This window comes from Mesitornis unicolor, unplaced genomic scaffold, assembly GCF_000695765.1.
Source record: "Mesitornis unicolor isolate BGI_N332 unplaced genomic scaffold, ASM69576v1 scaffold33884, whole genome shotgun sequence".
Taxonomy (NCBI): domain Eukaryota; kingdom Metazoa; phylum Chordata; class Aves; order Mesitornithiformes; family Mesitornithidae; genus Mesitornis; species Mesitornis unicolor.
Window position 1 is genome coordinate 22558 of NW_010180039.1, and position 20710 is coordinate 43267.

A 20710-nucleotide genomic window follows, 5' to 3' on the forward strand; every position below is an offset into this window, starting at 1 on the left:
TCAAGCAGTTTAACTATTTACTAGATGATCAGAATTTTCCTACTGTTCCTTTTAAATTCTGTTTCTTATACAATGTCCATAATTGTGGATCTGAGCATGTGCTAAGTGACATGGCTAACATCTGTCATGTGTGATTCTCCTTTCTGCTCCCTGGGAGGAAAATTATGTAAGGATTTTTAAAAGTTTTTTCTTATTTTCTTTTCATTTTATGTTTGCATTAAACACAATTATTTCACAGTATTTGCACATACAGGCTTGTTTATGTGAGATTGCTTGCTTATAAAAAAATCACAAATAATGGCTTCTCATCCAACAGGGAATGGACAGGCTATCCTGCCATTATGAACGCTCTTCTTTTGCTAAGTGCATTGGGTTGCATAGCTTTCAAATCATGATGCACTGAAGTGCATTTAATCACCTACAGCATGAAACCATTATTTTAACCCTGCACTTTGATTTATGTGTTAGTTGCCTCCAGACTTGAATCCTAAACGTTGTGGTATTTTCACTGAAACAGGGCTCCACAGGCTCTCTATGGGGTGAGTTAATTGGGAGAGTGCTTTAAAAAATTAAATAGATTGTATTTAATCAGCTGTAATAAACATTTGCCTGACAATTAAGACTCTATACATCTATCTCCCTTGTTGTTGCTGTTTACTTTCTGAATATTTTGGCTATCTATGTCTCTGACTTGCAACCCTTTCTTGTTGTGACTGGTTCATGCTCACCAAAGTAATGTATTTTCATTGTTATATCCGACATGAGTAATAGTTTCAGGCTTGCAACTGATCACTACAGAAGGCAGTGGTGTAATGCATATGGTTTCAAGGCTGCTCTATGGGAGTTAGTGCACCATAAACTCTGATGAGAATTTGCTAACTCCATGGTGTGGCTATGTAGGTGCTTTCATACCTGCAGGGTAGCGTAGGCCGCTTTGCAGCAAGGTACCTTGCACAAGGCACTGGTGGCTCAGCAGTACCCTCACTGGTGAAGGATGGCTGATCCATTGCTAGCTTGGACTGTAGCTTGCTGCATATTAACTTTCCCATGTGGACCAATGCCTGGTGAAGTACCCAAATGGATGAGAATTTTAATCCATCACCACACTATTGAGCATAAATGCCTTTATGCATACAGATATGTGTTCCTTCTGTGTTTGATATATAAATATACATGGTTAGCGCAAAAGCAATTATAATGTTGCACATAGATAGCCTCCTGTTCTTTTTATTATAAATGGTATATAAGAAGCTTAATCAGGAAAAATAGTCATGTAATATTTCTATCATATTTTGTGTTTTTGCAGTGAGAGAAAAACGCAAGAGTCTCTATATAAACCACGTAAGTGAAAATGCCTCGCTATGTAGCTTTCTCCTTGTTGTCTATATTATACAGTAAATAAGAGTTATCACACATGATTTCCATATTGGTGAGAGGGTGCTGATGCTTCAAATGTTTGTTCTGCATCAGGATGCAGAAGTATAGGTCTTGGCTATTGAGTGAGTGGAACAGATCTGTTGACTTGAAGACTGTATCATGTTCACAACCAGTGTATGTAGGTAGCTGGTACTGGTACCTGGGACAAAATGCTGCACACATTGGTATGATTTTTAAAATTACTGCAAGAACTCTGAAAACTTTACATTACATTTATATGCAAGTTTGCTTTGGCTGCAGCATTTGATATTTACAGAGAAGTTCTGAAGTGCCTGTCCAGTGTTGATGCAATGTAAATGTGGATTGACATGTCGTACGTATGTGCTGAATGTGAAGATGGGCTTTAAATGCGCTTGTGTACCCTGGGCATTTTTTGGTTTAGTTCTTTTCTGTTTGGGTCAAATTCTTGGTGAAGCTGAGAGCAAATCCCCTGTAGCCTGCTTTGGGTACAGGACCAGGCTATTTGCCCCACTTTGTACTGCTGAAGCACCTGGGACCGGTGCGGTTCCCAATATGTTAAGCCTTGTGCTGCAATATCTGGAGTCATGCCTCAGTGAATCTCCCAAATGATATTTGCCTTTAGGGTGAAATGGGGAGAAATTCTGAAACTTTTATCTGTCTGGAAATACAGGCCATAATTTCATGAATAATTTTTAAGCCAGTACAGCTACTGAAAGAAGCAGATGTGGTTTATAGCCTCTGCATCCCTTTGTGCTGGGGTGAATGTTTGTGCAGCTCCAGATAAACTGGGTTGGGGCACGAATGCAGGTAGATTTGGCACAGCTAAAAGCTAGAATGGATCTGTTCCTAAATGTGATTCGCTTCAGGGCTTGCACCCGCAGAAAGCAAGGGCGGCACAGAGACAGGAATGAGCTGCTGAGCGGGGTGAGAAAGCAGGACTGCTTTGTTTGTTTGTAGAAATGGTTTGGGCTGAGGGTTTCTGAAACTACCACCTAGCTTCAAAAACAAGCTCAGATTTTAACAGTTGTCCAGGAGTTAAGATTTTGAGAAAGTCATGAAGCACTGTGAGGCTTATAAAAGCCTTAAAGTTGGCCCCACCAGGCTAGCGGATACTCTCAGTGCTTTCCAACTTCCGTTCCCCTGTGAAACATTTCTGTTGTTTACAGTGCATATGGGGGTACTTTGCAGTGCAATTGTATAGTTATAAAATTACTTGTAAAGTTAACGCACTGGGTTCCTATAAATTTAGTAAAGTCTGCTCAGTAACTTCCAGCAGTCTTTGTGGCCTCAAACTTGAAGGGCTCAATGCAAAAAAAAATAAAAAAATAAAAAAAAATTAAGAATCTAGAGACACTGCAAAGTAAGGCATTAACTGAGTGTCTGTGTCCACCTTGTGTCATGGGTGAAATTCTCGCATGTCCTGAATCATTTCATGCTGTGTAAAAGATGTGTCCTGCATTAGGCAGATTGCAAGGGGATTCCTCTGATGGATTGAACAAAGATTGCTTGAAGCGCACTAATGCAAACCCTGCTATAAAATACTTTTAGGCAGTGCTGGAGTTGTTGCAGTAAGGGCAAGGATGATCGTATCACCGAGTTGTGTTGTTGAGAGCTCAGGGTAGCAGCTCAAGCAGTTGATACCTTAAGTGCTATGCCTCTTCCTAATTTCCTTTTTTTGTTTTTAAGTATCATTCAAAGCATTGACTAAGGTTGCAGCGATGTGAACTTTTCTCAGTAGTCTGGTTTACTGCTACCTTAAGTCTGATTTCTTTGTACTTATAAATTACTTCTTCTGAATTACAAAGCTAAAAATAACCTTTTTGAAGCTGAAGTCCTTACCATAGCTAACCTTACAAGTCAGTTAAGATTTTTAGCCAATAGATAAGCTATATTTCAAATGTGGCCTTGATGTTTAAGTTGTTATGGACATGTATGATTGACATCAACACATCCATGATTATTTATTCAGCACCTCGTAAGTAGCGAGTCTGCTAAAGCTGACGCACAAACTGGTGATCATTTTTGAAGTGGTTGCTGTGGTCTTTACCTGGGAACTGCGTTTAGGTTTGTAGTCTGTAGGGAACTGTCGTAATTTGAGAAGAAATTTGAGGAAATAATCAGATTTAATAGTTGTGTGTGACAAACGATGAGTAGTATTTACATCATAAGCAAATTTACGATATACACTGTTAATTGATCAGTTCTTTTCCACCATTTTCAGTGTGTGCTAAGTGCATTTCTAACAGAAGCTATTGCTACTCATCTGTTTTCTTGTTGATGTGAAGTTCTGGGTCCCCACATCTGCTCTGGAGGAAACAAGCCAGAGAACATAAATTTTGGAGCATTGTTTTGTCTTCCTTTTACAAGAACTCCTCATCATAATGCAATGCTCTCTTGTGATTTTGTCCATATCGTCATCTTTTTTTTTTTCTTTTTTAAGTCTTTTAGACTTATTCTCCTTTTGTGACAAATAACTAGATGAGCAAGAATATATTTTTATCCTTTTGTGCAGTATCTTATTGGTTATTTTGCAGGGAGAGTTGAACATCTCCCAAGTGAGCAGTGTGTCTGGCTAGCAAGAGAAGTATCAAGAGAAGTTGTGCTTTTTTTTAACTGCTTCCCTAGTTCTGTGCAGTAGCAGATGAGAATAGTAGTTTATACAAATACAGTTTCAAAATGCTACCTAGGAAAAAAATTAATTTAACTAATATTGACTCTTTCTCATTTAAAAATGCACTTTCTCAGTGTGATCAATCTTCCCACAAAACCCAGGGAGACGGAGGACAGGTTAGGGATGGTGCTGGATCGCTGGCATCCTTGTAGGTGCTGGAAGTTACCTACCTACGGTGTACCTGGTGTGTTTGCATTCTTCCAGCATATTTTAATTTCTAATCATTTGCAGCAGACTCTACTTCCCTTTCACATTTAACCTGCAGTTGTTTTTTGTTCTGGCTTTAATGCTGCTTCAGAGTGCACTTGTCTTTGCTTTTAATCTGCTTAGTCAAGCTGCTGAGGGGGATAAAGATGCAGACTGAGATAGGGGCATTTCCTTTTTCAGAGAGGAGAGATTGCATCAGTGTCTCTGCCTGTACAAGGAAAGCAAACAGGAAGACATATTTTATGGGGTTTTTTGAGGGGGGTGGTGAAGAAAAAGTGAAATTTTTGTTATTGTTTGCAGTAGTTAGTTCTTTGTACTGCATGATTATTTTTTTTGCAGGAGAAAGGAGCAGGGCAGGAGAGAAGTTGATTTCTCTATCAAGTTTTTGCTAGAAATTTCCGCTTTCAGACAAGATGAAAATGCTCTGATTACCAAAGGACTTTCTTCTCTTCTTGACAAGATTTTTTTTTTTTAGTTATTAGTTAAGTTAGTCAGCTTTTGAAGTTGAATCTCTGTTTATGAGCAGTAAGGTCCACTAAAAATAAAGGTGATTTTTTGCATATTGGAAGATTTCTGAAGGAAGAGAAATCTCGCGGAAAAGGGAAGTAATATCTCCTTAGCATTTCTGTTTATTCGTTTGTTTTTTAATTCTGGAGACGCTTCATGAGCCTTGTAGCAGCAGCTTCCTTTCAGCATCATCCTGTTTAGGGATCTGGACATGACTCCCACTGTCTGCTGTCCTGGCAACTGCATGTTCAAATCCTGGCAGTTTTTAATACTGTTTTTATTATTCCAAATAAAAAAACTAACATCTGTTACAGACCAAATTTTTCTTCAGCATCCTACGGAAAAATTCCTGGGCATCGTTCATGTCAGAACCCTGGTCCTTGTAAGTGCAGAGCGCAGAGGGGTCCTTTGCTGTATGTGGTGTGGCACAAGCAATTTCTGTGAGCCTTTTGCATGTTTCAAATGATGTATGGTATTTGCGCCTGTGTAGCCCCCAGATTTTCTTGTCAGAGTGCATAAAGAGGCTGCTCTGATTCTCTATTGTAAAACTACTAGGCATGTGATTGGTAATCAAACACTTTCAGCTAGAAGAGTATATATGGTACATGCTGAAATGTGAATATAGTCTGAAAAGTACTTTAATCCATGAAAAGTACAAAGCACAACATAAAATGTGAAATGTTGTTTTTCTTAATTGCTTGAGGCTGACTATTGTGAAGATTTATAATTGCTGTCCAAATTCCTTAAGATACTTTAATTAACATTCCTTACTCAGGGAAGAACAAGATAAACTGGAAGATAGATTAGTGGCTTCTCAGGTGCTCTTGAAACTCTCTTAGGGATTGCTTAATCTGGTCTTTAATGCTCCCTATTACAAGATCACAAAAAACAGGTCTAGAGAGGGCCTTTATAGGCCATCTGGCTCATCTAACCGATTCCCTCTACTGATACCAGTCTTAACAGATGCTGTTTAAGATGCTTTTTCAGACTTCCAGTAAGTTAGAATTAACAGGTTTTCTTTAGTGACTTACATAAACTTACTGGTTGAAATATTTTTTTTTTCTAATTTCTTTCAACCTCTTGTTTCTCTTCCTGTCCTCTAGGGTGAAGAATTTTACTGCTCCTTAAGGCACTCATAAGTTATATGAAGTGGCAAACTTTTGTAGGAGGAGGAGGAACAAAAGTTAGCTTTCAAGGTGGAGTGGGAGCATGCAGGAGAGTTCTTTTATAAGGTTGCTATGTAATACTTGCTGTGCTGGGAGCTTAGTAAAGTCTCTCTGGTCAAATTGCGCAACACCAGCAGTTACATGCTATGTAAATATAAGCCTTTGAGCTGCCTTTAGTGTTCAAAGAAATATTTTATCTTTTCAGGTTTGTAAAGCAGGGCGCTTTATCAGTGGTTAAGTAGGGCCTGTCTGCACTGCAGAAGAGTTTACCAGTGGTTGCTGAGTCCCCAGAGCTCGGTGGTATGCTGACAGAGTTTTCTATAGCTGACATGAGTGAGGAGAGTCAAAAACTGGCAAGTACAGATCTAGTCTAAGAAATCAGTTTTCAACATAATGAAAACAGTGGTGAGAGTAATCAGCTGAGGACAAGGTTGAATCGTGACAAACTGGTGAGGTACCATGGGTATTACTTAAGAGTGGTTGGACTGGATCTTTCTTTTTAAATTGTAGATGTTGGCAGAGAAAGGTAAGCATACAATGGTGCCGTTTCCTATAGCTTTTGTTCAGGTGAATATGCCCATATCTACCTACTAAATGTGGGCAATTGTGCTGTAGTATCAAATTATGCAAGATGAAAATAAATGCAGAACTTTGCAAAGCCATGCAGGGCATTATATTGTATGGCTTGCTTGATTTTGGAAGCTCTTTGTTGGCCTGTAAATTCATGTTTCTTCTGTGGAAAATATTGTCAGAACTAAATCATGTCCTAAAGCAACAGAAAATCCTCAAGATAGGAACCTTCCTTTTCCAAGTCAGAAGCAGTCCTGGTATTTGTGTTTGCTGTTGTAATTTGGCTTCATGTGTACTTTTGCATGCCAGTTTTGCCTATTAGCATTTTGGCCAGCCTTTACTGCCTGGGAGCTAATGGGCATGTCTCCACAGATGGGTGCAAGCAGGCCTCAATTTTTCCATGAGGGAAATACTATTTAATAGTACCTTTTAAAATCATGCAGTAACTTACACCTGGTTTGATGGAAGAAGAGACAGTACTGTCATTATTTAGGACAGAAGCTGCAAATTATCTTGTGATGTACAAGTGCAAAAGAACACTGAAAAAGCCTGAAGCTCCTCTGCTCAGTGGCAGCTGACTGGCTGAAGGCCAGCTCTGGTACAAAAGCTGTATCGCTTCATTAGGGAAGTGTTGCGCCCAAATGAACAAATCCTGCTGAGCACCAGGGCAGAGAGCCACGCCAGTGTGGGTAAAGGGCTTCCAGGACAGGACTGGCTGGTAGCCCTTCTGGTCAGTTCTGGGTGTGAGTTTTGGTCGGTATGCAACCATCCATTAGAATTTTGTAACCAAAAACGCCCTGAACTGACTATTTTAACAAAAGAAATACTAACACTTCCCCTTTCCCCACAAATTCAGGTTTAGTTTCTGAGTGATGCTAAAATGAATGCTGGGAGAAGTTAATCCTTTTGTGCATTCTCATTGTGAATCAGTTAGGAATTCATTGTGCTCCCTTTCATAGCAGGTACACAGAAGCAGTTTTGCAGAGCTTGTATGATTTTGGTGGCAAACAAAGCCATTTTGTTTCTGCTGAGATGTATTTTATGTAAGCTTTAAGTAAATCATATTGCTCAAACATCTTAAAACGTGATTTGGAAAGTTGGAAAGTTTCAGGATGAAACTGGGACAAAAATAAAGCAGTGATATTTCAATAGTACTAGCTGTGCACAAGGGAAAAAACTGTTTTTAAGAGCGAGAAACACCTGGCATTAATGGAAATACATCGAATCTTGATCTCTTAGAGCTTGTTCTGTAACACATGTAAAAGCTTAGCAAGTTATAAAGCAACTTTTTCATTATGTATCTTTTCCTGTAAAGAAAGAAATTCCACAAAACAGCTATTATGTATTCATTGTAACCTCTAACGTCAGTATTTCTTAATGAACGTCCTTGGTTAAAGTGATAAAAATAACTGCTTGTGGAATAAGGAGCTTCAAATCCTCTCCACCAAAAGAAATCACAAAATGATAGAAAATACGTTCAGAATTCAGCTCGGGACGTTGTTCAGCCTGATTTCTTGCCTTTTTTTATAAGAGAGTCCTCTGCAACTTATTGCCAGCTGCAAATTCAGTAAAAAATACCTTGATTCTGTTATCAAAATTACTGCTCAATGTTTTACGTTGATTAGACCAGATGTCTGTGGATTGTCCCTTACTTTAACCTTACAATTTGAAAATTATCCCTGGGTAACCAGAGTGTAGTTTTCCAAGTAGTTTTTACCTACTGTGTTTTCCTTGTTTTGCCCTTTGGGAATTTTATGAAGTCATAAGTCTTGCCGAAGTTGAGATGTGTCATCTACTGAATCTCAGCCTGGGTACAAAAATACTACTACTACAAATTAAAGTACGTAGAAAGTGAATCCCATGTCATATCAGTGAGGTGCTTTTAATTTGTAAATATTTGTAGTAGCAGAGATTGTCAAGGCTCCACAGGTGTCCTGTGCTCACTGTCATGTTTGCAAATGAAGACCTACAGAAGGAGCTATAGCAGTCCTTGCTTTTTGCCATGTCATCCTTGGTGGGACAGCACCTGAGAAGGATTCCATTGGGCTGATTTCTTCAGGCTCTATATTCTTTCTCAGCTGTTCTGATTTTTCTTGCTTAGAGCTTCTCTGACTTGTCCAAATGGAACATTTTTGTTGTTGGCTGTGATGGATTTGAAATGTGAAGGCATTTGAGGAAAAACTTCTTTACTGTGAGGATGACAGAGCACTGGAGTCTCCTTCTCTGGAGACATTCAAAACCCGCCTGGACACGTTCCTGTGTGACCTGGTCTAGGTGATCCTGCTCTGGCAGGGGGGTTGGACTGGATGATCTTTCGAGGTCCCTTCTAACTCCTAATATTCTGTAATTCTGTGAAGCTCCTGTACAGTTTTGAGTGTGGACTTATCCTTATTGAAATGGACATGGAAGGGGATTTCTCTCCAGCACGGTGCTGAATGCTGAGGTGATGCTCAGTCACCTCTTTTTTCCTTTGCAAGGATGGAGAAGGTTCACATGCAGCATTTTATGATGGAGATTCAGAAAATCCTATTTGTCAGAACTGTGGGATTTGAGATGTCTTCCAGGTTAGTCAAGCTAGAATGTGAAACCGAGGGTGTTTTCCAGTAATTTGGAAAAGGCAGAAAATCTGTTACCTGTCGTACCATATGGCTGCAGTTGGATGTCAGAGTAGAAGCTGGGAATGTTCATCTACTGATGGGTTGATTATTCACATGGCACAAATGTGTATTTATACCCAAGATAGCAGGTTTACACTTGGCACCACTTTTCAGCCTGGGAGAGATACCCCTTCCTGCCAAGTTGTTATGAGGAAAAAGCAAGGCAAGAGACACCACGTATTTTTCTGAAGTGTGAAAAGTTCTAAGCCTATTGAAGTGTGATGTGGGCTGAAAACCGTGGAGAGTTCTCTAATGTAGTAGTTTCAGAAATAAGGTGTGTGGCTCTAATTACTGACATGTATGAAATGTTAGAGTGCTGTTTACATAAGAAAATTTAAATCTGATAGTGGTGTTGCTACATAGTTGTTTTCTGGTTTTTACTCATGCTTGCCTTGAATTAATCCAGTCCTTTTGTCTTAAATTTTATCTGTGCGTTTAAAACATGTTGACACTTGAAGTGTTGAATTAAAACTTTCCATGTGCTTTTTTTTTTAATGATGATGAAATGGCTGTACCACTCCCTTTTTTTACAACCACTAAACTGTCTCATTTTCAGTTCTTTTTGAATTTCTTTGCCTTTATTATGCCTGCAGAAGATACTCAATGGTCTAATCCAGAAATTTGAACTAAGCTGTGGTAGAAGACAACCTATAAATCACCTGTCCCTTAATCATTCTCTCTCTATACATCACTCCTAGATAATACATTTTATGACATTAAAGCTTGCAGTGCTTCTAAATTTTCTGTTTGTTGCCTTGCATATAGCGTTGCATATAATAGCTTGGAAAGTGGATGGATTGTGAGCTTCCAAAATATTGCAAAGTACCTTTCCAAACTGCTGGAGAATTTTTGAGAGGGGATAATATTTTTCATTTTTTTCAGTAAACTTTTTAATTTCCAAGAAAAGCAGTTCAGCCTACAGATATATTGGTCAAGGGAAGGACCTTGATAGAATTTATTGGTGAACTTTGAAATAATTTGAACGTGTTTCTAGAATTGCAACAGCTTCAGAAAATTATCTTCTTCAGTTAATGGAAGACTTCAAATGCTCTTTTACTCATGGCTGGGCAAAACAGAAAGATGACTCAGATGCATGTAGGTTTTAGCAGGAGTCTGTCTGTTCTGTGTCTAATGAATGCTGCTAAGAAGTCTGCTGCTTATGGAAAAGGAAACGTTAGTGAGATGATGGAGGGCTGGCACTCAACATAGATAGTACCTGTTGTGGAAATTAGGCAGGGGAAGCTGTAATGAGGTTGGAGTAACAGGACCTGGTTATTCAGTTGCTCAGAGTTGCTGAATGTCTGTGGATTCAAGTGATGGCATCGACATTGGTCTCTCCACTGAAATGCTGGAAACAGCATTAATCATAACGCAAATTAAAATTGTCATGTGGATGTGCCATCTGAATTTTAAATCTGCTCTGTGGTAAGTTAAACATGTAATTGGGCTGGTCTTAACTCTGCTGTCACAGGTTCTTGGTCAAGTAGTTCACTCATGTAGGCAGAATAAGCAAGGATAAAATCAAAGAACATTAATGACTATCAGCTTATAGGAAGAAACTGTTCTCCTTAGACTGGAGCAGTGCTGGCTACTCTGAACAGATGGAGAAGCCCTCTCAGCAAAAAAATCTTCAGAATTTAGCAGTGTTGTCAAATGTGGTTTTGTGGCAGAGCTTTCCAATGTTTTCTGTGGTGGGGCAGAAATAGGTTTGAAAACTGTTGCAAACTTTTTCTGTTAAGAGATATGTTATTGATTTTTTTTTTAATTTGCATATCCACATTCTCTTGCATTCTTTGATCAATTTTCCTCCTAGTAACAATCTTTTCTTGATGAATTATTTTTTCTGATTTTTCCCTGGTGACTTTTGAAGTTTTTTAGTAGCTTTCCTGTAAAGATCTTTCTCCTGTTTCATTCATGAAAGGGCTTTTTTTTTTTGGTGGCATGGGGTTTTTTTTAATTTTTCTTTTCTCCAAGCATGGTTTTGTATCTGTGTCTAAACCAGTCTTCATTTATAACATGATTTATTTTTCATTCTTTCATTTGTTCTTTTGGAATGAGGACAGAAACATAGGTCTTGTTCATCTTTGCTTTACAAATGTTTGTATTTAATTTGAGTAATTTTGCAGAAAAGTTGTGCATGTCTTTTTGGGAATGGAGGGCTGGAGGGGAGATTGGGATTTGAAAGCACTAGGCAAGGCTCTGGCAGAGATTGCTGTGAATTTTGCACTGGTAATTATTTCTGAACTTTCTGAACTGCTTCAAAACATGATCACGTTACCATGTGCGTCATTGTGAGAGACAGAGAAATGTGTTTTTTCTGAATTCTTATATCTCAGAAAATTGTTCTGGTATTGCGTAATTGCCATTGTTCTTTTGCATGTTTTTCATAGCATCCTCCTGGGCAGTTAAGAAGGAAGTACAGTTCCTGCTCCACTATTTTCCTGGATGACAGCACAGTCAGTCAACCAAACCTCAAGTATACCATCAAATGGTGGGTTTTGTAATTTATTTTTTTTTCCTGGAACCTACATTATGTATATGCATATAAATGCACAAAGTTCTGAGTCATTACTAAGCAAGCTTCACAGGTCTTGGGATGAGCAAAACAGGTCTTACTCTGATTTTGGGTCTGTGCAGAATCAAACTCCCAATACTGGATATCTCACCAGAAAGCAGCAAATAAGGACCTCACGTTCTGGCAGCTGAAATCCTTGTGCTGGGTGCTTGCTTCTCAAAATTTGCTTGGATACTTGTTTATCCAGAATTTAGGAATTGTATGAAATATCCTGAAATCAAAGAGCTCTTTTCTGTTAGTGAGAAAATGCTCATTTGCTAAGCTTCTCTTACAGTTTTCTTTTTGTAATGGAAATTAATTGCCTCCAGATTGAGTACCAGGGCTCTGGAAGTTTTGTCGCACAGATTTGGGGAGCTTTGTTTGTGGCGTGCACATGGGCTTACCCTTGGGTGACATCTCAGATGTTAATTTCAGGTTTCACTGCTGCCTTTTTACCCTCGGAGAGAAATGAAAATTTTATTTATAGTGTATTGTTCTTTACATTTTGTACTGTAAGGGGGGAAAATGAGAGAACAAATGCTTGGGCATTTTATGCTGTTTGCTTATTATGGTTGCTGATGTACTCTCTTGAGTTGTTTGTAGGACACCTTGGTGTACTTAAGTGCAAAAGTTTGTTAAGACAAAGTCTGTGCTACAAAGACTGAGAGATGCATGAGGGACAAATATATTCAAACTAACACATCCAAAGGAGTTTGTACTGTTGGTGGTCAGTAAAACATGTCCTTAATGTCTAGTATTAAGAAAAAGAGAGGAGTGGAGAAGTGATTTGCAGTCAGACTGATACCTAATTTCTTATCAGCTGTTTCTGCCTGAAATACAGTCTTGATTTTCCTCAAGTTTTCTTAATTAGTAACTTAAGAATAATTCAGATGAACTCTGGAAAAATGTTTTTAAGGGGGTTTTTTGCCTCTTGGAATGTAATGCTCTTCAGCTCTAAAATCCTTTGCAGTCAGATTTCTTTAAGTGCAGCCTTTGGTGGGGGGGTTTCAGGTCCCTTTTTGTGTCAGACCTGAGACTTTTTGGAGAGAAGAGGTGGGTTCAGTTGGACACAGCAACCGAGAAGCCATTTTAGCTGGCCATGGGGGATGGCAGCAACCCTGTGAAAGGGGAGGCAGAAAGACAAGCTGCGGGGGTAAGCAAGGTGGTGACATTTGGGAGAGGCTCAGGGTGCAAGCAGAGCTGTAGGGAGGAGAGGCGTACGTTAGGCTGGAGAAGCCGGCACTGGGCCAGGGTGGGGAACTGTGCAGGGCTGGGACTGGTGTGGAAAGGGTTGGAAGCTGTCAGGGGTCAGAGGGTTTGAAAAGGGGTTACATGGGGTGAGAAACCGGACTCTGGCATGTGAGGCCTCTGGTTGAGGAGTCTGTTTGCTCTCCTCTCCTGTCTGGCTGCACATTTAACAGATTTAAGGGTGGGGATTGCAGGATTATTGCTTTTGTTGTACAACTTTGTTTCTTCCCTGACCCTGGCAGTCTCTGCAGGTAAATGAATATTGTACGTAGGTAAATTTGAGGGATGTATTTCGGCCAGCTCATTTGTTTTTTGGGGGTCATGTTATGCACCGGTGTGTTTAAAATAATAGTGCATCTACTGAAGATCTGCAGTGTTGGTGGGGTGGCAGGATCAGGTTTTGGGAAGCTTCATAAGCTGCTTTTCTTCACATTGAGAGCTGTCTGAACCAGCATATGAAAAACAGAATGAAACTTGGATCTGAGTTAATCTGCTACAGCTCTGAAGACTTTCAGATTCAAAATAGTAAATATTTTCTAAACTTAATTTGACATTTTTTTGCAAAAGCAACCATATGGACACCAAGCAGAGCTCTGCACGTAGATTCTTGCGTCTGCTTTCATAAAGTGAACTGGAGCTGTAAGTGTGTTCCTAGGGGCATAATTTAAAATTAAATTTCAGAACCAAGTCATTTTGTGAATAGCTTTCAGTCAATCAAATTCATTCATACATGTGTTTTTTGTGTTAAGTGAGGACTGCATCCTTTAAATGTCCTCAGTACACAGTATCTCTTAATTCCTTAGGTATCTATAGAAAAATTTAAAAACATCTGTAATCTAAAAACCAATAATGCACCCAGGTAAAAACTATAATGCTCATACAAAGTTGCTAAAATATATTTACTTTCAACTAAGAAAAAATATTTACTACTATGGAGCTGTTAAAAAAAAACCCAACAAACAAACCAACAAAAAGCCAAAACCAAACAAAAAAAGCCAATCCTGAAATACTTTAAAATTCTAATAATTCTGATAGCTCCAACATACTGTTTTCCTAACATGCAGTATGTCAATTTTCATGTAAAATTTCTGGAATAGTATTACAGAGCAGCCGAAGCAACCAATTGACTCTTTGAAAAGGCCTTTTGTGGAGAAGAAAATGAGGGGAATTTTGTGTCAATGTAAGACAGAAGCATCTTACAGTGAATCACTGACAAAACAAATTGACAACAAATAGAATTGGTGAACTCCATCCTCCTTCCCCTTCAGTTCTGACTGGGTTTTATGCTGCTGGAACAAGTAGAGGGAGGATGCTGGTTCTGCTTTTATCCTTTACTAAAGCTCCATCTCATAGAGACGTGTCCTTTGATAATGCTGGAGTTGTGGGCTGGAAACTGGAGAGTAACCAGAAGAAGCCATGTCTTAATTTTCTTCATTTTCAAATGTGGATGAGATCAGTAAGTTGTGTACATAATTAAAATCTTCGCTTTCTGTGAATATAAGGAGAGTTTTTGTCTTTGCTCAGAATATGAACTTGAGTGTGTGGTTGAGAACATGGAAAATGTGTAACGCTCTAAGTTATTCAGGGAATTGTCTTTCCTGAGTTAAAATAAGTAGCTTGATGCCATAAAACTGTAGGAGCCTGGTTTTTGAGTCTGATATGTGAGTAGCTACATAGAAAGTCAGCCAAAAGTTAATGGATTTAAACATAAAGTCATAAGCTAATGGTGATTAGAACATTTCATGTTAGCCTGGCAACATTAGCAAACAGTAAAAGAGACTGTCCAATGTCTGTGTTGCCTTATCTGCAACCTTGGAAGTCAACAGGAGTTTTTTAGCATTGATTTTAGTAGAGTAGGGCATTAAATGCAAGGTATGTGCCACTTGGTATGTGGAATATGAGTATTTTTGTAAAGTACTTCATTATTAGTAAAGAAGAGGCACTCGGAGTGTGCTGAACAAATACTATAAAATTGTCTATATTTACAGCAGTTTTCCTGGTATCTAAGAGTGAACAGAAGAAAATAGGCTGTTGAACATACTTTTTGTCATGCATTGTGCTAGGTTTTAAATTTGCATGTTAATATGACAAATAACATAATTTAACAGTTTTGAGATACTAACTCTGTATTTTTCTTTACAGTGTAGCTCTTGCAATATATTACCACATCAAAAACAGGTATGTGACTAATGAAATCTTGTACTGAAAAATATCTTTAATCTAAACAAATGAACTGCTCGAACCCTAAAAATCCATGATGTGTTTCCTTTCTAAATGTTTTTGGGTAGTAGTTTTATTCTTTTCCATGTTAGAAATGCAAAATGTGGTTTTTTTTTATATTTTTAATAGATCTTATTTTGTTTAGAAAAATAAAAATTAAAGGATTACAAACCATAAAAATGTGGAAGTACAGTTGAGCATTGAAAAACTTTGATGATTCAGTGTTTGGTTTTACGTGCACTGGACACTTCTGCATTGTTGCATATGTTGCAAATTGCATGTAGAGAAAACTGAATAGTGTATTTCAGATTTATTTTTTTGGCTACACCTTTGTAAAGTAAACTGGGTAAATCAATGATCTGTTAATGTTAATGGATTTTTTTAAATAAAACCCATTAATTATATAGTAAGAGTGTCGTTGTGAATAGATGTAATTCAAGATGCCTCAGAAAGAGCAGGTCCTGGCTTATCTCTTCTGGTGTAGCATGTTTTAGATCTCTGCTCAGTCAAGTTGAAATTGAATAGAAAATAGGTTCTCTAAAAAGTAACTTGGTACATAAATTAGCTTTCCTCATGTTGAATTGCGCTTTTGTATCTTAAATTCCTTGTCCTCATGATATGTCACAGTATCACAAAATAATATTTCCTGACGTTTCTAAGGCCAGATTGTATAAATACTTTAAGTGGCATTTGTGTCCATGGCTTTTCAATGTGTCTTTTCAGAGAACTTGGCTTAGATCTCAGTCTGACAAGCCACTTACGCGTTATTTCTTCTGGACTGTAAGAAGTCTGACTAGAACAAAAGGAATTACTCATAAGTTTAAAGTTAAGCTGGTTCGTCATTCGGGACCATGTTTCAGGTCACTGGAGCCTGTCTCACTTCTTGAAACAAGACTGACATCTAAAGAGAAACCTTTAGAAGTGCAGAAGGGCAGAAAGGCTTAAGGCTTGATCCCTGCTGAAAGCTTTTAGAAGATTTTCCAAGACTTCAGTGGGCCTTGGGCTGAAACATGGCAATATGTAAAGCAAAAGTTGGAGTAAAATCTTTTCCCAAACTTTTAATCTCATTTCCCAGGAAATGAGGCGTTACTGATGATGCTTGGATTACTTGTTGATCCATCTGTGGTTCCCTTTTTCCCCTTTCCCTGGGTTAGTTTGGCTAACTAGTCAATTTTTACTATGCCTGACTAAATAACAGATATCTCAAAGAGAATCAGACTCTAAAGTTTTGTGGAAATAAGTTATTCTTAAGCGCTCTGTTACCTATCATGCCAGCTGAGTGAAAGGCTCAGGAGAAAGAGGCACATAAGGGAATGCAAAGGGTGAGAAACTTCAGGAAGAGCTCACAGTGGAGCAGGATGAATCCTGAGCCAAAGTACGCCAGACTTAATTTGCGCAGATTGCCATGGAGCTGATTTCTGTCTGCAGTAAAATATGCCTATTCGTGGTCTTACAGAACTTGTTACAAATTTGACCTACAAGTAGTAAACAGAGAGGCTAAACCATTATAAAATAAAGACTCCCATGTCGTTGTGTTTAATACTTTCTGAAAGTTATCTTCTTGGGGAAACTTGCTATCTGTCCTGCCGCTTTTGGGATGGAGAGGTGATTTGTTCAGGAAGAACTGGTGGCTGCTGCTCCCTCCTGAAGCTGGCTGGGGTGGGGAGATGTGCTGTAAATGTACCCTCTGCTGCACTCAGGACAGATGGTGTTGGCAGTGATGCTGTAGCAGGCTCGTGTACATCAATTAGCAACTCTGAAATGAAGGATGTGAAATGACTGTTCTGTCTTCAGTTGCCTCTGATTTAGGAACGGAGGGACAACGTGATAACAGCATTCAGTTTTTCTTGCTGCTGAAACAACAGTAACAAAACATATGTTCTGCTTCCTGCCATTATAGGCAAAAAGGAAGTTGTTGACGTATGTGGTAGATTTCGTTTCATTACAGAGGGTGTGGACTATGAAACCACTGTAACTCTTATATAGACTCAAGGTTGATTTTGACAGAAAACAACTCAAGCACCTGCTTTGCCAGAGAAGAATTCTTTTCACACAATATTTCTTTGTTCCTTTTCTCCTGCACAGTAGACTTAAAACTAAATTACATTGTAATACTCCAAACTCTCACCAATCCCTGCTTTTTTGAGAAACTATACATGAAGTGGAATAGTCATTTCATTTCATTTGGCTATAACATTCTAGTTATCATTCCTTCTTTTCCCAGTGTCTCCTGTCATTGTTATATTGATTGGTTTTCTGCAGCTTTTGTTGTGCTTAGCTATTCAACAAGTGGTAAAAGACTCTACACCTATCTTGTTTTTGGAGAAATGCGTAAGTATTGGTGAATCTGCTAAATAAGCAAATAAAATAAAGTAAACCCCAATAGACTAACCACAAAAAAATGCTTTGATCAATTAGTAGGTGGTTCATTTTTGAAAGAAAACAATGTGAATTTCTTCTAATGAAGATGAAAACCTAGCAACTCTTTTTTTTTGCGTGAGTGATAGATTGTTTGAGGGCAATCAAGTGTACCTTTGTAGCATGCAGCAGCTACAGCATGAAAAAATAAAATAGGAAATTCTTTCTTTCTCTCCCCTCATTGTGAAGGGCCACAGTTTACTATAGCACATCAATGATTCCAGTGAGACTACTTCTGCATTAAGATAGTAGCCTTTTTATGTAGGGGTAAAAGTGTCTCGCCTAAAATCCTGGCTGATTAGGAATTTTTCAGTAATTATCTCAATCTGGTTTTTTTGTTTTAATTAAGGTACTCCTTACTCTTTTTCTTTTTTTGAAAAAAAGTTTTATTTTCAGTGTTGGCAGGCTTTGTAGCAGAAAAAAAATGTCATCTTCTGATGTTGAGGTTTAAATGTTAGGTGCTAATAAGTACGTTTTGTAGACATGAATCCACTGTAAAACTCGTGTTTGCATGCTCTGAGAGACACGTGCTGTTCCGTGGTTTCCTCTCTTAAGGACTCTATGACCACAGTACCAGGGATGCTATGAATAAAGAAGGGATTGTAATAAGTAGGTCACATGGATGCATCTGTCCAGAAAGGGTCCAGTTCTCACTGGTACTGTTATACCACTCGCTTTTGTGATTGTTACTGTTACTGCCAGGATTACACACAGCAAAAATCCTATATTGCATACTGGATGTTAGGCTTGTGAAGTTGCATCAACTTGCATGGTGATCTTGAGCAACAGGGATCTAATAGAAACAGCATGTAAAGCTAATGAATAGGAATATTATTTTGTCTGAATTTTTTTGTGTGTACTTCTTTTTGCTTTCGGAAATCATGAGCAAGGTAGAGTTTTCTAAATACATAAAAAGGGAAGTATGTATGTATTAGCTTAAGGATAACTGTAGAAGCAGTGTTGCATATTTGTAAATGTTCACAATGTTGACGGTAGAAGAGGAGGAAGAATTAAGAAATTGCAAGGATTGACATGGTGAAGTTAAGAATGGGAGAGTAAGCTGGGCTAATTTTGTTATGAATTTATAGTTGTACCTCTTAGGGTGTGAAAAAGCCTCATAGTAGAGAGCACAAGAGCTGTGTGGCTTGGGCTTTGAAAGCTGAAAATTTTAGCATACTTTGTAATACGGGTTTCATATTACACGTGAACCTTACGGCACAATAAAGCCATCATCTATTTGAAAATCACATTTCTGCAGTGTTTCTAAGCACCCTGCAACATGAGGAGTATTGGAGTTTTGACGATGCACTTCTGTCTGAGAGCTGCCTGCTGTCATGTTCAGATAATGACACTACTTTGGTTTTAATACTTTTTAGGGACACAGACGGAAGAATGCTCTTAGATATTTTTGATGAAAATCTTCATCCCCTTTCGGTAAGTTCATCTGCCTCTTCTTCCCTTTCATGTGAACTGTCTTCCTTTCTGTCTGCTTCATTTTGTTTCAGTCACCTATTTGGAAGTATTTCTTCCTTAGAAATCCGAAGTGCCACCAGACTATGACAAACATGACCCGGAGCAGAAACAGATTTACCGCTTTGTTCGGACGTTGTTCAGTGCTGCTCAACTGACTGCTGAATGTGCCATTGTCACCCTGGTGAGTGTCTGAGAGATGACATCAACCCTCTGACAGACTCCGTTTGTTCCCAAAGCTTGGCTTTGTATGATTTAATAGATCTAGGTGTTGCCAGGGAGTTTTTTCTCACCATGGAGGCCAAGGGATTTCTGGATGGGAAGAGACACTACAGTTCATTTCCCTGGGGAGAGTTAGTGATGGAAGAAAAGATTGGGTAACATGCGATGCAAAAGCTGAGGTTATGTCTTGCCCTGGAAGAGTGATAATGTTACAGGCCACCAAAGTGGCTAATAGAAAACACAGGTGGCATAAGTGGTCTGAACAGGAGGGAACATTAAAAGCAGAAAGGCTTCCACTTTTGGGGCCTTTGCTGTTTGTCATTGTAGCTCCCAGCAGAGACTTGGGAACAGCTGTAGGTAATTTAATAGCACTAAAAAGAGTTGATGGGCACATGAAGGATTTGGTGAGTGACTGGAACATGTTGCTGATGGCTCTTTTTTACTTGCACTGTTCTGGTCTTTCAGTACCATAGGAGTGAACAATTATACTCAAGGCTGAAGTTTAGCTACTTAAAAATAGCACGGCACAAAAGAAGTTTCAGATTTTCAGCTGGTGTGGATCAGCATAGCAATGTGGATTAAAGGAGCTAAAGTGATCTCTACCAGCTGAGAATTTTTCAATTTTCCTGAATTTTTTATCCTGCCAACTCTGACAAGCCATTTCAGCTTTCAGGCACGATTTTGGCCATGTTCTTGACTCAGAGATATTTAAAAGAACAAAATGTTTTTTACCACTACAACATGTGGTTTCATAACAGCTTTGTTATGCACTTGAGATGGAAGAAGGGGAAATTGGAGAAGGTGGATTTTGAAGCCCAGGCCTACTCATTTCCTCTGTTAATCTCTCTCCCTTGGCTTCTAAGATTAGTTGGCAGGCTTTTCTTCTTCAGTCAGTCAGAATGAATTGTACTACCCAATGCAGAACAGGAATATGAGAGAAATAGGACAAGAAACACCCTGCAGTGCTCCACCCTTACATTTTGAAATACTACTCTACCGAGTTACTTGACCCAGCCGTTACTTGTTTTCTGAAATGACATTTTGTCTGTCTCCTTTGCATAATTGCACTAAGTACTTGTCCTTCTTCCTTTTCTTCTTAAGTGTTTTCTGCTGAAGGCAAGATATGTTGTATGAATCAGTATGTTCTTGTGTAATTTAATTAATCTACTGTCAAGTACAGTGTAACCTTGTTGTAGTTATCTGTTGTTTGATCTTAAGTTATTTGATCAATGAAGGCACTGCTTAGTAGAAAGGAAGAGGGCTTTCTTTAATAACAATATCTTCCTGTTATTGCAATGCATATGAAGGGAAAGTTCTTCCCCACAAACCTTGTTAACTCATGCATATATTTCAGTATCTTTCATTTGTAACGGCCTCTTCTGGTTCTCATGTGGTTTCCCTA

At 38.6% G+C, this 20710-nt stretch overlaps 1 protein-coding gene across 2 annotated transcripts in view; it reads left to right on the plus strand.

Moving 5' to 3' along the window:
- The window catches only part of CCNY (cyclin Y), a 46430-nt gene that overhangs the window by 4646 nt on the left and 21074 nt on the right, over nucleotides 1–20710 (plus strand). The window contains exons 2-7 of one of the 2 annotated variants that reach the window (XM_010182987.1): nucleotides 1307–1341; nucleotides 2620–2646; nucleotides 11567–11667; nucleotides 15121–15156; nucleotides 18993–19050; nucleotides 19151–19270. In XM_010182987.1, the coding sequence (XP_010181289.1) occupies nucleotides 1307–1341; nucleotides 2620–2646; nucleotides 11567–11667; nucleotides 15121–15156; nucleotides 18993–19050; nucleotides 19151–19270 (377 nt within the window). The remainder of the gene's footprint in view (nucleotides 1–1306; nucleotides 1342–2619; nucleotides 2647–11566; nucleotides 11668–15120; nucleotides 15157–18992; nucleotides 19051–19150; nucleotides 19271–20710) is intronic. The other variant, XM_010182986.1, reaches the window with a different exon arrangement.